Here is a 15,844-nt window from a genome sequence, read left to right as displayed (position 1 = left end):
TACCCTGAATCCTAGGCAGAGATCCACAATATTTTCTTTTCTTTTCTTTAATAATTTTAGTCCTCCAGCATAATGTGAACATTTTTCATTCAAGCACAACAGATGTTGCGTTTATTACTTCATTGTTTTCTTTAGATAAAATCCCATGAAATTCAGTCTGACATTCCATTTTTAATGTTTCTATTTTATTATGCTTTACTGAACGCACAGTAGGATGTGAACAGACAGAACAGACATGAAAAAATGTAATCACATTTGACTTTACACTCACACATACGATCCTCCCACACAGTAGCTTATGTCATGGTAAAAGTTTTTTAAATGGCAAAAAACATCAAGGGGCACTTCTTCATCAATATCTGGCGAACCTGAGGGCAGAAACTCTTTAGAGACTGCTTTTGAACTGCTGTTTTTGTGGTAGTTTGAGAAAAGTCTTATTTTCAATTTCTATTCAAATAGAATCTGACCAGATAAGAAAATCTGAAAAGGTCTTTGGAGAAAATATTGCATAAAGAGATATTCATATTTAAAAAGCAGGAAGGAACTTTTTGCAGTCTTCTATGTGACCACGGGTGTTTCTGTAGTGATAATGAATTGAGTTCAGCATGTCAAGCAGACTAATTTCTTATTTGTGTTTTATATTATAAGGCCACTGGGCTATGCAAAGTAATAATCATCAAAACTAAATAAATATATTTTGAAAATATACTTGTATTATCCAGCCTTTAAAAGGGCCAGTATATATATATATTCATAATTCAAGTAATCAATTCAATCATTTGTCACAAATCTATATTCTTCTTCATTCAATATAGTCTGCCCATGCTCTTTTGTGATGTCATGACATACAGAGCAAAAAATAAGATAACCAAAATGAATCAACGAAAAATAAATTACCAAAAATGGGATGATTGAGCTAATCATAATGTCAGCTCAGTCCAAAAAGATTCACTTAAAAGATAGAGGACGAGAGTTTGAAAGAGCTGATATTGAATCATAAAACACAAACATACTTGAATTATGGCAGCATAGGCAACAAATATGAAGGCAGTAACAATAGGGGAAGCATTTTAAAGGGAGTCAGATATTTTAAATATATTTCTTCACGGAAACACATCACAGTGTCCTGCCTCTTGCCCGAGCAACCTTGGAGTTTGTCTTGCGACATAAAGCGTTGCAGATGAAGTCACCAGCCTCTATGACTTTGGCAAGGTTGGCACCCTGCAAAAACAGAAATTGCAGTATAGTTGAAATGCAATGTTTACATGGTGGTTAGGCAAGATGAACAAAAAAGTGTCCACTTAAAGGCAGGCGGCTCATGAATTTAAATCAAAGTGTTCAGCAGGCGTTAGAATACTAAACTGTGGTGACAGCATTTCACCAGCAGGGGTAGGAATTGTTAAATAAATTGTTCCTGAGAGGGGGCATGCAACACTGTGGGCTTGTGCAAGTTGTGTAAAATCACTGATATTATAAAATAAACATTTACAGAGTGGTATGTTTGCAGAGCGATCTGTTTATGTAAATGAGCTCTGAAAGATTATGTGAGTTTGGTTGATCTGTTGGGATTATAGAGACATAAAATACAGCAGGTCGGTCAAAGATAAACACATGCTTACAGTTTCAATGCCCATGCCATGGAGCATATAGAGAACATCCTCTGTTGAAACATTGCCGGATGAACCCGGAGCGTACGGGCAACCACCCAGGCCAGCTACTGCAGAATCCACCACACAGACCCCCATCTGCAAGGACACACAACAGAGACATTCAGCACCTCGAAACAGGCTTTTCACCTCAGGTAAAATCCAGGAACAAAGATCCTTGTTCTGTTGGATTGTTCCGCCTGGTGCAGTGCTCCTTGCCAGGGCTGCGGTCGTGTTTTACAGCTGTTTAGAAGAACTGTGGGCTTATGTCTGAAGATGAGTGGGCACAGAATGTCCCGCAGTATGGCTTAGTCATCCTCTTTGTCAGCTTAAACCACTAGCACCACATAATTATGGCCTTGTTCATATGAGAGGAACATTATAAATGCTGAACAGAACATTTCATATGTTTCTGATTCTCCTGGTTACTCATGTTTTTGCAGCACTACTTTGCCCTTAAACCATGGGGATTCACTTTCTTGCCACATTGAGAAGACATTTTTCCTTGGCTGGATGGTGTCCTTTTACGCTGTGCCAACAGTACAGGAACTGTAACATTACTTCATAAATGTGCAATTGCTACAAATAATCATTAATGTCAGAAATTATTTCACTGATGACCTCGGTTGAAAATGTTGCTGTCTTCTAGTGGTTTTGGGGCACAAAGATATAAGAATATTTACACCTGCAAGAGATAAATGTAAATTTTGTTTCCTTTGTTATATTTAAATTAGAATCATAGTTGTTTGTGGGAAAGTTTTAAGTTTTTAAGTTTTTTTGCTTTTTTTTCTTACTTTTTTTTACTGCTCACAATACAAAACGTCTGGGCTCCATATGACAATTAATGATGCGTTTTCAGTAGTTTTTCTGATTTTCACTGCTTTTGTCGGACAGGTTACCAAACATCTTAAAATGTTACCTAGGGAATATTAGTTTTTTATTTATATATATATATAATTTGAATCTTTCTGAATTTGCATGTTATATAAAGGAACAAAGCTGCAGTTCTTGCTGTGGAATTGTATAACCTAACCACGAGTATAAGCTTTGTTTTCATACCAAAAAATGATGAAGCCAGACCTTCATTTTTTCAGTCATTACGGACTAAGGTCTCAGGATGTTTTCCACATGTCCCTGGGATCGTCATGAGAATATTAAAGATGTTTTCCAGCTTCCGTGGCAGGGCCAGATGTCAGAGGATCCCACAGTGAGACAAAATTAACACGCTGATCCTCTCAGTGGCATCGGGTCATGAAGGACTTTCACCCCATGGAGCAGAACCAAGCAAACTAAATTAAAAGAATCTCTATTGCCCCCTTTTTTTGAACAATGCTGCTAATTGGTTGCTTTTTCTCCAGACAAGAACCTACTTCTTTCAGTGGCTGTCTGAGCCAGCCGTAATTGCTGTTTGTGTTGGCAAGGGGAGAGGAGGAGGTGGGGTAGAAGGAGGAGATCTACTCCGGTGTGTGCAGTGCACGAGATTTCCAGACCTTGGTTAAAGCCAGAGCAGGATATTGTACTAGGCAGAATTTTTTGTAGTATAAACACAGAGTTGTAATCTGCCATGCCAATCCTCTCGCTTTCAGCTGCTCACCGTGTAAGGCCAGGGGTCTTCAGCATACTGTTTCTGAGAGGAACAAAACGGACCCTTCAACAGCGTGCGTTGTTCCTCTGGACGCTAATCGTGCAGGAATTGGTGGTCAGCAGCTCGAGCTTGCCAATGCTCAGTTAGGTTCACACTGCCCAGAAACCAGATGTGCACTCAGTGTTAAAAAGCCATATTCAGTGAGCTGTGGCCATATAAAAACAATACATTCCTGGGTAAAGACACAGTGCATTTTCAAACTTGCATGATTTGGGATAAGCTTGTTGACATTCTACACTCTGAGTGGACGAGGCTGAAGATGGACATGCTCCCATTTTGGTTTTCATAACTGCGTCAAAGAGAGAGTGTATTCACTGGAGGATATGAAGCAGTGATGCTTTACCCACTGTTACATAAACTGGGAAGCTGAAAGAAACTGTCACAGATCCGCTGTTGACATATATATCACCTCCTCCCAGCAACACATAAATAAGCTTGCCACTGGAGAGCAAAGTACAGTTAGGAATGCATAGAGCTTTGAGGACAGCTAGGAGATAGACAAAATAAACATAAAAAGAATAAATAAATGCCATTTTTACCCCATGATTTATTAGAACATAAAAGTTCTGAGCTATATAATCAAGCCATTCACCTTCCATATCAGCCTCCTCCATAGATTACTGAATTTCATAAACGCAGAACGACCAATAACCACGACAATCAGTCCATTTTATGTCTTTATGTTCAGGTGGAAGCTGTGTGGTCAGTAAGAGGTAAAAATACTGTGAAATCAAACCATATTTAACTTTCATTTGGTTGGAGATGCCAAAAATAAAGAAAAATAAATCTAGACAATCTATAAATAATAGTAGACACAGACCATGCGGAATGCACCGGACCTGGCTGAAAGAAACTGTTTGGGAACCGTTGTGCTAACTATAGTAATTATTCATTTTAATATTTAACAACAATATTACAAGTGTCAATCTATTCTAATGTTTTACAATAAAAAGGTCTTCTCTGGTGTGTGTGTACACTTCAGGTCTGTTGCAACCTTCCCATGAGCTGCAGATGAAAATTAGCCTTAATTATAGGATATTTACATCATACTGATCTTAAATAATTTGTGTCTTCCCTGATTAATAAATGAATTAAGTGTATAACCACGGAATGTAGTGCACAACCAAGATGGTTCTGCTTGATTTGTTTTGCATTGCTTTGTCTATTTTTTGTTTAACTTACCTAGTTTGTCTAGTAAAACATTTCAGAGTAAAAATGACTCTTTGTTATATAATTGGACTTAAAGGTCAGAATTCTAATCAACAGACTTAAACAAGATCATTAAATATTATGAAAACAAATGTTATTTGACTCTGTACGGCTCGTCATGGTTGAACATTTCCTCATGGACGGAGACAAAAGAAAATACTGAAGACAAATGTTATTGTTAGCGGTGAACTCAAGTGTGAGCACAAACAGGTTGTACTGTATTCTCCAGCTGCAGCAGTACACAATACACCAAAATTGCGGGCAAGCATAAATAATTTTCCTTGCCAAGCCTGTGAAATCTAAGTACATACATTGTCATTGTGTGACCTGCCAGGAGTAGGTTTGTAACAAAGCCCCCCCAGACCTCCTGAAAAAAAAAAAAAAAGGTACAAAGACTGAGGAATGTCTTTATCAGGAACAAAAGAGGTGACTCAGGGCTGACAGCGCTGGGGGAATTCATTTCTCTCCCAGTTGGTGGTGTGGACTTCTGGCACACAGTAATGAAAAGCTATGATAAAATCTTTCATTTCCATCTTGTTTATGGGTGAGCAAATGGTAGGCTAAATATTCCCGGCTGCTATTATTTTCTGTGGCCACCGGGCAGCTGTGATGAATCATTCTAAATATGATCCACAGAGGAATTTTCACCGTCTTTCTGCGTTTTTTCACTCCGCCATCCGAAGTCAAAGCTAACTTTTAAAATATTTGCTACTTTACACATGGAAATTGTTGGGGGTTTTTTTCTTCGGTGCAGTTTTGCAGATGAATAGGACCATGGAAAATCACCAATATTAGAGTAAATCAAACCATCATTTCTTTAAAGTAAATAATGTGTTTTGTTTCCCCCACAGTGTGTGTTCTATTTTTTTAGGGCTATGCTAAAAATGTTCTGGTGCAATAATTTGTTTAACATTTGAAAACTTAACACTTAATGTGTTTTTTTTTTTACTACACAGAGGTAAGAAGGATCTCAAGTTATAATACTAGTAGACATGAATAGAGTAAGATGTAATAACTGGCCTACATTTGTCAATTTCAAAAATAAAATGTAAGGAAATCAATGTGTAATGAAAACCACCAGCTACATATGTGTTAACTAATTACTGTATTTGTTAGTTTTAACATTGTTTTGTCTTTGGTGGGTGGGAAACTCTTCAGTCATCAAATGTTTCCAGGTCTGAAGTCGAGATCTTTGTTGTTCTTGATGATACTGTAAAGTAATGAAATTAAGACACTAATAATGCCGTAAACAACTGTAAAGGTCCCATCAGATATTTTCAAGTGCTACCAAAGTTTCTAGACTTGGGTCTGCAGCTGCAGCACCATTCATCACATGTTCGGCAGCAAGCGAATGAAAGGATCATTTTCCACTGGCCTTTAAGCGCAGCATTGTCAGAGAGTTCAACAGCCAAGCGACAGATGAGTTAGGAGCCCCCCAGGGCCCTTCTATCCACCTAGCTCTCAGTTGCTTTGTCCAACAGACACTGAATAGGTGAGCCTTTGTGCTGACCCCCTCACATCTGTTGACCCACCCAGCCCCCAATGAGCTTCCTCCTCTGCAATGACAATGTGCTCCAGAGAACTGATACAGCCATATCTGTGTTACCTCTGTTTTATGTCTGGATTTATGTCAGTTTTACACTCGCTACGGGCAGAGTGGTGAAAAACACGCAGACGAGAGTACTTCCACTGGGCTTTATAACCTAATTACATTTTTGTGAGTTACGTAGAAACAGAATATATTACTGTGATAGTCCATGAAGTTTTTTCTTCTTTCACAACAATACATGTGTACGGTGATGGAAGGGCCCATTGGAAATATCTTATGTTCATTAAGATTCTGGGATTTTTTTTCAGTGGGCAGTTTGTGAATCATCTTGCTTTGTGGGGAGGCTTAGATCATGTTTCTTAATGCCCCTCTTCCTTGTTGACTGATGGTTCCTGCTTTTCTCTGTGTCCCATTGTAACCTACACATTTGTTTTGTGCATTCTCAATACTTGCCCAACAGAGGACGCATTCATAATGTCGTAAACTGACACATTTTCATTAAAGCTCGGGGCAGATTCAGGTTTACAATGAGTTTGATAAGCATTTGGATTTACACCTCAGCATAACACTCAAAATGACAATATTTGTTTAAGAGGAGAATGATTTCTGAGTTTTTGATATTTATATTAGATGAACACATATTGTATGTGATTATATTATTGGGAGTAAATAGCCTAAAAAACCTGATTCCAGTGGAAAATAAATGATACTTATCTTTTGCTCTTTGTGGTCTTTACATGTACTATAACGTATGCCTCAAAGATTGTCTGAAAATGATGGATGTGGAGCAGCTTAACATACGATTATCCCCAGCAGGAATAATGATTTAAAGTCTCAAAAATACTATGATCTCTACAATGTTGGCAGTTACTTAAGGAAGTTGAAAGATATCCTGGAACAAGAATCACCACCTCAACTTTGCTTCCACATCTGGTTGCTCCTCTTCATGTCATCATGAATAACAGCATTGATTTATGCAAAGGCTGGGCATTTATCCATAATCGGCCTGTGGCTCTCCACAAGACTGTTTGTATTCATCATAGGGAGAAGGATGTGCATTTGAAGGAGAAGGTGCCCAAAAGAATCCTTGCCAAGCCACTGCAAAAGCAGAAAGTAAAGCTGTCTAACAATTTAACATGAGAGGACGTGTGTGGATCAAGAGGATGATGCATCACTGTCTTGTGCTTGTACAGAGGACAGTCTACATGTCCAACTCTGAGGTAAATGGGCCTCCTCTTCTAACAATGCCAGTATTTGTAAGCCCTCTACAAAGCTCTGCAAGAGAGAGTGCTGGAGCTTTCAGATCCCTCACACAAAGGTCAGGATGTTTTCTTCTATACATAAAAGAGGTCTTGCCTTCTTGAGTTATCAGAGCTCACGTCTTCTTTACTGTTCTTCAGAGAGACCTAAGAGATTTTCAGACTTCCTCCTGTCTCAGAGACCCCGCATCACTTCCCCGAATTTGCAGAGATGTGAGATCTCTCCTTCACTCTATTCTTAAAGAGGTCTGTTTGATGTCTGCCAGAATTTTTACGCTCCCTCCTTGAATTCACAGGTTTCTCCACCCAACCAATTTGGAGCCATTCCACTTCATTTTAAGAACTTCCAGAAATACCAGGTGCCTCAAGTGATTCTCACCCAGAGTGAGGCAGCACAGTCTTGCCATAATGAGCAACATTGCGTGCAAGTTGAGCTCTTGTTCGTTTGTTTGTGTGTGTTTGTAATTTTCTTCTTCTTATTTACTTTCATTCTTGTGTCTTTTGTGTCTAAACGCCTTCTTGTGAATGACATTGTTCACCTCGGACAGTCTATCCTTTCCTAAGTTTGAAATCAATTTATAATGAGCATTTTTGGGTGTGTTCATAGTTTTTTACAATCATCCTTTATGTAAATAAACAGCCTACATGCACCAATTGGAAGGTACAGAGGGTCAAAGCTGAAACAGTTTAGGAAGTATGAAGATGTTCTTGATACATAGTTTGGCTAATGTCTTACTTTTGCTGTCAAACAATAAAATAATACCACTTTTATCATTTTTACCACTTCTCCTGCTTCAATACTACTTAAACACACAACTTCTTCTGCTACTCATTATCGCATAATAAAATATTATGTTCAGCAGGAGTAGAAGTTTTGGGATTATTGGTCACACTAGACACTCAGAGTTCTTACCTGAAGTGCAGTCAGGATGTTGGGCAGTGCTTGCCCATAAGTGTCATGGCAGTGAACTGCTAGAGCGTCGGCAGGCACCTCTTTCATCACAGTCTGCAGCATCTTAAACATAGATCCTGGAGTGCCAACACCGATGGTATCCCCCAAGGAAATCTCATAACAGCCCATTTCATATAATTTCTTTGCCACCTAAAGGGCAGTGAAAATATGGTCAAATGCTTTTATTAAAAGTAAATAGTACAGTAAAAAAAATGCTAATGCTAATATACTGTAAGATACAAGTATAATTCAATTTCGGTTTGGGATTAAACACTAACATACAGTACACATTTTTTATTGTTCAATCTGTCGTTACAGCTAGAATATGAAGAATTCGCTCCATGGTTAAAACAAATGATAGTAACCTGACAATAAATGAGGTAGTGAATGTTTAAGATTTTAACATGTTTATTCAAAACTTTGCATCAGAGTAGATGAGTAGTAGTCCTTAAAGTAGGCTATAAAGTCTGTTAAATGTTATTATGCTGTGTCAGTGACGTGACAACATTTCAAAATGACCATTCATTAACATTTTCTGTAATGAATGTTTCATGAAAATGTTCATCTTACCTCAGCAACTTTGGAAGGCTCAATATATCCCTCATGGGGGCATCCAAGTGCACAAGAAACGTATCTGAAAGAGGATGTTTGAGAATTTTACACCAGTGACTAATGGGGAAAAAAAACAATTGATGTGGATGCAGCAGAAATTCACTGTGAAACAGAGAATGTCAAGCTGCTGAATAAGAGTATATCTAGGACACACTCACTGAAATAAAAATCATTTTGGAAAGCAGAATATTTCACCAGTTTAAATATTTTCCGTCCTTGTTATGTTGGCTGTTCATGTGTTAGTCAGTGAGATATCTCAAAGGCACACAAAAAGATTTGGTTAACAGATTAGTGATTCGACTTTGGTGGAGCTCCAGATCTTGAGTCTATGCCTTTTGGAAATGCCACTTGGAAAGTGACAGTGTTTACATTAATCAATTTATGTTCTGATGTGTTTGTGTATTCATTCTGGATGGAAAAGCTCATATAATCCGCCCCCCCCCCAAAAAAAACAAACATGCATTATAGCTGCAGTGGCTTCCTGTTCTATGAATGACAAAAGGCTCAACTATATTCAGTCACTCTGTTTGGTTTGCTTTAATGTCCATCTGGACTTGTGGTTTACTAATGCATAGATATAATTTGGTGAACATCTGGAAGTTTGCTATAAAGGTATCATTACTGAATTGTGTGTTTTACTCCTACATATAGAAACTGCAGTATTTTCAGACTGAGTAAAATAAATGTGATAATCAGTGCGAAATCAGAAAGTGAGTCAAGTGCTTGTCTTTTCACTCGTTGTGATCCAGAATACTAACCCGCGCACTGGAATCTGCTGCTCTTTGGCAGTGTTGATGACGTCCTCAAACCTCAGCATGCTTTCATCAATAGAGCAGTTAATATTTTTTTTACTGAAGGTTTCAGATGCCGACCCAAACACCGCCACCTCAGTAGCACCAGCTGCAACCTTAAAAGAGGAGGAGAGAAAAATGAGGTTGTAAAACAGTCTCGAACACTGTGTTGGTTGTTACACTTACGTAAGTGTAGGAATTATGTGGCAAAAAAGAATGTGGTGCCAACAATTAACTCAAATTGACAAGCATATGTAAATAGTTACAGTTTATAGCGGACACCATCGTACTGAATTGAAAATTAGTACTTACAGCGTCCTGGAAGCCTTGCATGTTAGGTGTCAAAACAGGGTACTGCACATGAGGTGCTCTCTGGATTCCTCTGAGCACATCAGTGTGGTCTGCCATCTAAATGAAGGGGGAGAAAACATATGATGTAGAAAAATAAACCTTTAACATCATCCTGCACAAATGTTTTCACATGCTTGTCGGCAGCAGAGATTCCATAAAGGACAAAATCACTTTTTCAAGTCACATTTCTCAGTGTAAACAAAACACAAGTAAATAGTGGTATAATTTATGACAGGAAATGAGAGGTCGACTTTATGGAGAATATCTCAAAGTGTTCTTTCCGAAAGCATCTGTGGGTCCAACAAGGATGCTGGAGGAGCAGATTTTTCCTCACTGCTCATGCAGAAAAGAAAGAGAGCCCAATAAATCACTCAGCACTCTTTTGCTGTATACAAAGAAGAGTTATTACCTGCGGTACCCACTTTGAAGAGACAAAGCTGGTGGCCTCGATCACAGACAGGCCTGTTCCTGAGAGCATGTCTATCAGCTGGATTTTCACCCCTGTCGGAACAATTTCCTGGGGGACAATGAAACTGAAACAGCACTTTCTGGATTTGATTCCACCCACGATGGGAGGTAAAACATGCAGATATATGGTAGATTTTATTTTAGCTATGCTGCCTGCCAATCACATTACGATCTATACTTACATGCCGTATATCTTGCACTTGCTGAACAGTTTGAGGTTTCGCAAAATATACATTTCTCACAGTTATATGTTGTGGTAAATAAAATTATCTTTGCATCCAGTGCAATCTGTAAAACTACAGGCATGCAATAAGGAAATGATAAAGCAGTGACAGGCTAAGCATAGAAAACTAAGCCAGAGGCCCTGTCATCTTTCCTATTCAATTTCAAAGTAAATGTGAAACATATGCTCCTGGCAATTATGGCACACAACCCATATGTGATTGTTTTATGCATGAAAGATGAAGAAAAATGGGAGTTTCCCAGTATGATAATGTATAATACAAAACAAGGTGCATATATAATAAATATAAATGAGATTCATGACCTTGAAAATACCTTTTCATTTTGAAGTCCATCTCTCGGCCCAACTTCAACTACTTTAACAAACTTTGGATACTCATGTCCTGTGATGGTCTGGGGAAAATATCAAAGAGAAACAGAAGGAGAGAATAAAGAGATGAATACCACTCAACTGGACTCTGAACACAAGCAGTAAGTCATCCTTTAGGCGTGGGATGCTTGAGGACATGTTATTTCTAACATGAACAACTGTCTACCTCAAAGCCAGATGAAACCTGAGAACCAAAACATAAGCCTGTCATGACATTAGGTTGCAGGAGACACTGTGTCATAGAGAAAAGAGTGGGGAAAGAAGGTAAGGGTAACTCCACACAAACCACAGGGGATATTTTGAGGATCAGGGTATTTTTCTGGCCTGAACCTCATAATTCTAGAGAAGAAACAGCCCTTGAGTTTGAATGTAAAGCTCATACATATTAGAGATTATTAAATGTATGAAGTTAAATTCTTAGACTGAGCAACAGTGATTTTAAAAACACAAGCTGACCAAAAACTGTTGAACTATCTAAACTATTTTTGTCCACTGGAAGCAGAGAAACAAAACAAGTTAACAGACATGGCGGCTCTTTGACCTGTTATTGCTAACGGTTAACGTCAACATCATTTGGAGTCGTTTCTCTGACTATCTCAAATGTGGGTCCACGTCTTTTAATCTCCAACAACTCCTGACAGAAATATCTGTTTGCGTTTTTAGCTTGCTGGACATTAAACTTCACTAACCTAGCTTGCTATTGTACCTAAGTGCTGTCAAGGTACTTGTTCTTTACGTTGTTGAGAAACATGTACTTTACTTGAGCAGTACCATATGAGATACTTTATTCTTATACTCCACTACATTTCAGCCAGTTTACTCCAACAAATATACCAATGAAATACTACTTAACGTGCAAGTTAAAGCATCAGTAACACAGTACTTTTATTTCAGGTACTTTCATGTAAATTTTGTCTACAGTATGTTTTGTTGGCTTTCACTTGTAATGCAGTACTTTTACATTGTAGTATTGCTTCTATTTGAGGGTAACAAATTAAAAAAGAAGTCTACATAACATGAATACGATATGAAGAAACATGAAGAAATACGAAGGCTACAAAAACAAAACAATGAGCTACAAGCCCGTGTCATTATTTTAGATGCTTCTTGAAAGATTTGATTAAATGTAAATATCAAATCTATTAATTAATACAAGCTTAATATGTGATCAGTGAGTAGTATGTGAGTGATATGTGTAACCACTATTAGAACCCTGTTTGTCCACATACATAAACATCAAATAATCCGCCTGAGGAAGCCCAGTGGAGTTACATAACACAGAGGAAACAGTCTGCATCTTTTGTTACATACAGTCAATTAAAAAAAAGGAAAACAAAATTACCATTCTTACTAAGAGAGACTCCCATGCATCCTTAAAAATATAATAATATTTGAAAGTAGAGCCGGATTTCACTAAAGAGGAGCATTATATAAGCAGCATCAGTGTTGTCATCAATGGCAGGCTGCTTTGCCTCCTTTCTGTCATGAGTCATGTGGCAGAGCATGTGCAGCAGATTAGAAACAAGAAAACCAACGCCCACCTTTTCCTCCAGCAGCCAGCGTCTAAGCCATGGGTAGTCCTGAATGAGTTGCTCATAGCTCAGGCAGTGCTTCACCGTAGTGGGTACGTTGCCCATCCGAATGGCTGCTGTTCAGCCCTGCTGCACCTCTCCCGTGTCCTGCGAGACTACCCTGCACAGGCTGCTGCAAGTAATATAGCAAATTGAAGCCGTCCGATCAATATGCTAATACAGGCCTGGATGATGGAGGGCCTTGCTGCACAAAGAGATGGCATTAGAGGAACGGCGGCAGACGGTGGAGGATGATTCAGCAGTTGCCATGGCAGCCACATCCTTACCGGGGAGAGGATCAAAACAGAGAAGGGTGGAGGGGGGGATGGAGAATGAGAGAGAGCGAGAGAGGGAGAGAGAGAGAGAGAGGAAATTGTGTGAAGCAAAGTGGCAAATGGTGCGATACGGGAGATTAGAGCTGCACTTTAGCCTGGGAATTCTTGTCGAAGCATTGTGAGGAAGGATTTAATACTATATATTCATCCTAAAAAGGGACTACAGAGAAAGAGTAGATTGTATGAACATTAATCTGCTTCAAATGATGTACAAACTGGTTGAGTTCTGAGTGCTTTCTTCACCGTGGAAGCATTTTCACTGAAAAGCCTCAAAGCTGATGTTTTATATCGATTCGACAACAAGATTAGATACACATTCAGGTCCCTGCTCTAGTGAGAATTGAAGGCTTCGGGGAAACAGGCTGCTTTGATTGATCTCCTGTGACCTAAACAGTTGAGGGGTTTCCATTGCCAGACGTAACACTGCTGCCAATGTCAACTGCATGGTGTAATAAAATCCCTTGTTAAGCCAGGGCAACATTTACCAGAGAAAGAGCCATTCTTCTGAACCCAGATGTTAACAATAGAGGGGCTTAATGAAGTCCTAGCATTCAACCATCTCACCACACTAAACTGCTCTGTGATGAGAGACCTCTACCTCCCTCTCAGGGGAGGAGGGCGACTCATATGATCAGCCCTGAAAAAGCCTTTTTTGTAGCAGACTTCAAGGTTGATGTCTATCAGTTGCCACCCCCTAAAATTTAAAATGTCTTTTGGTGTATTGCCTCTGATCATTTATTCATGGTCCTCTTGTACACAGAAAAACAGTGTAGTGGCGTCAATGGTTGGAATTCAAAGTACAGAATTTACAAATCTAATTGTCAACAAAATTTTATTTAGCCTTTTACAATAAAACAAATCAGTGCTGGTCATTATTTCTGACAAAAATTAATAAAGTAAATGTCTGTTGTTGTTATATTTGCCTGAAAATAAGTATTCTTTTTTTTTTTTTTTTTTTTTTTTAGATAATTTCATGGTGTTATTGGTCCACTGGGCCTTAAATTCTTTTCAGATGTCTGTAAACCTGTGCTTTAAAGGCATCAGAGCCTGGAAATAATAAAAAACGTGTTTTGCAGAAGCACTAAATTAGTGCTTATTATTATTATAATAACTCTGCTACCATGGCGCACACTTTTAGGTATAAATACTGTATGTAGAAGCTTATAAATGAATGTGTTATGGAACTAATTATAATGTAATAATTCTTCATAGCATAGAGCAAGGTTGAGAAATGTGATGTCATATCACCATAACACGTGTAATTCATCATTTGCCGTCTATTGCCAGAAAAATGACAACTTTTCAAGGAAAAGTTGCTTTGTCAACATCTCTTTTTCAATCAGTGATAACTGCATAAGTCGATTAACCCTAACCGGCCTTTCAACATTTCTCTTTTTCAAGGGAACACAGCAGCTACGGTTTATCTTGACAAATACCAGCTGCAGAAGGTCGCTTTAAAGAACTGGCCTTCGGGGGCTTTCCTGCTTTTAGGAATCAATGTGATGCAGGTGAGTGGAAACTTTAAAGTTAAATATGGTATGTAAGTAGAGGGAGAGTTGACATTTTACAAAAAAAAACCCCAAAAAACAGTCCATCTGACATCTGTGAGAAAAGCGAAATAGTTTTGCAAGTTATCAGAGAAATATTAAAAGTTGGGTGTGGTTTCAAGCCAAAACTGATGTGTAAAACGTAAAAAAAAAAATTCTGCCATACAAACAGTACAATCATAATGTGAGACACATTAAACAAATGATCAAAGTACTTTTAATGTAATTAGGTCTTGTCTTGTGCACAGGATGGAGGATTTTCAGGACATTTGGCTATCAAATAAATGGTGGGTTTTTGTATCACAGCATTATTAACAAATTAGCATCAGAAGCATCACTGCCCTCATGTCCAGTTTGTTCACTGTAAACGGTAGAATAATGAAGTAAAAACAAAATGTCAATTCAGTGTAATTATTAGGCTAGTAACAAAAAATGTTAAAGTAGTAAGTAAAGGAACAATACTCTCTACATTTGTGTAGATTAGGCGAACAGATATGCCTTGACAGGAAAAGGGATGTCTCATGCTAGTTTGTAAGCTGTCTCCTGAGAACAATATATTATATACATGAGGATTTTGGAGACCAAACAGATGATGAATGCTTCAAAATATTAAATAAAAGTAAAACAGTGCAAATGTCACAACATGTTTCTGAACTGGAAAAAGTTGCATATGAAAGAAAGAAGCTATTCTGTCTTTTTTGGGGGGGACTAAGAAAGAAACAGATGTGAAAAACAGTATTTTATAGAGTACAGGTTTCGGCATGGCATGAAAGAGGTTTTAAGCTCTCAGATATATACTGAAAACAAAGTGTAAGAAAGAAAACAGGAACCAGATTAAATCAATTTTCAACCTCCATCCGGCTTCAATTTCTACATCATGGATTTAACTGAACTGTAACAACAAGAGAGTCCTGGTGCTGAGCGAATAGCACACTTATCATCACACTGAAAGCAATAATCATGACATCGTCTTCCAGACCTGGAGAAGATGGAAGGGTTCATTAAGATATATAGTTAGAATAATTACACACAGTCCTACAGCAGCAGACCACTTGGTGGTGTATAATTGAAACTGAATCATTTATAAGACAAGCTGAACAAAAAGAGAGAAAGAATGAATAATTATGGCAAAAAGTAGTCTTGCTCTTGTGTGAGAAAGGCATCTCCATCTCAATTCCATTATTTTTAGTCATGCATGCAGAGAAAAAATGACCCCAAACACTTTTCTTAAAATAAAACGTAAAGCCATTATGAAAAAAAAAACAAAAAACAGCAGCCTACCTTACAGTTTGTTCA

At 38.2% G+C, this 15,844-nt stretch overlaps 1 protein-coding gene across 2 annotated transcripts; it reads right to left on the bottom strand.

Annotated features, from left to right (window-relative positions):
- Nucleotides 1-563: 563 nt before the first annotated feature.
- On the bottom strand, nucleotides 564-12,959 carry hmgcll1 (3-hydroxymethyl-3-methylglutaryl-CoA lyase like 1). Of its 2 annotated transcripts, none has more exons than XM_019268511.2 (9): nucleotides 12,637-12,959; nucleotides 11,041-11,118; nucleotides 10,424-10,531; nucleotides 9,976-10,071; nucleotides 9,631-9,779; nucleotides 8,831-8,894; nucleotides 8,222-8,410; nucleotides 1,620-1,745; nucleotides 564-1,221 (listed from the first exon to the last, which is right to left on the bottom strand). In XM_019268511.2, the coding sequence occupies exons 1-9, from the start codon at nucleotides 12,730-12,732 to the stop codon at nucleotides 1,117-1,119; spliced, it is 1,011 nt and encodes a 336-aa protein (XP_019124056.2). In that variant the 5' UTR covers nucleotides 12,733-12,959; the 3' UTR covers nucleotides 564-1,116. The 2 variants fall into 2 exon arrangements, with proteins under 2 accessions (XP_019124056.2, XP_019124057.2); XM_019268512.2 differs by lacking the exon at nucleotides 12,637-12,959 and adding an exon at nucleotides 12,438-12,571.
- Between the last annotated feature and the right edge of the window lie 2,885 nt (nucleotides 12,960-15,844).

This window comes from Larimichthys crocea, chromosome III, assembly GCF_000972845.2.
Source record: "Larimichthys crocea isolate SSNF chromosome III, L_crocea_2.0, whole genome shotgun sequence".
Lineage (NCBI taxonomy): Eukaryota > Metazoa > Chordata > Actinopteri > Sciaenidae > Larimichthys > Larimichthys crocea.
The sequence above is the reverse complement of the archived record's forward strand: the minus strand, read 5'-3'. Positions and strand labels throughout refer to the sequence as shown.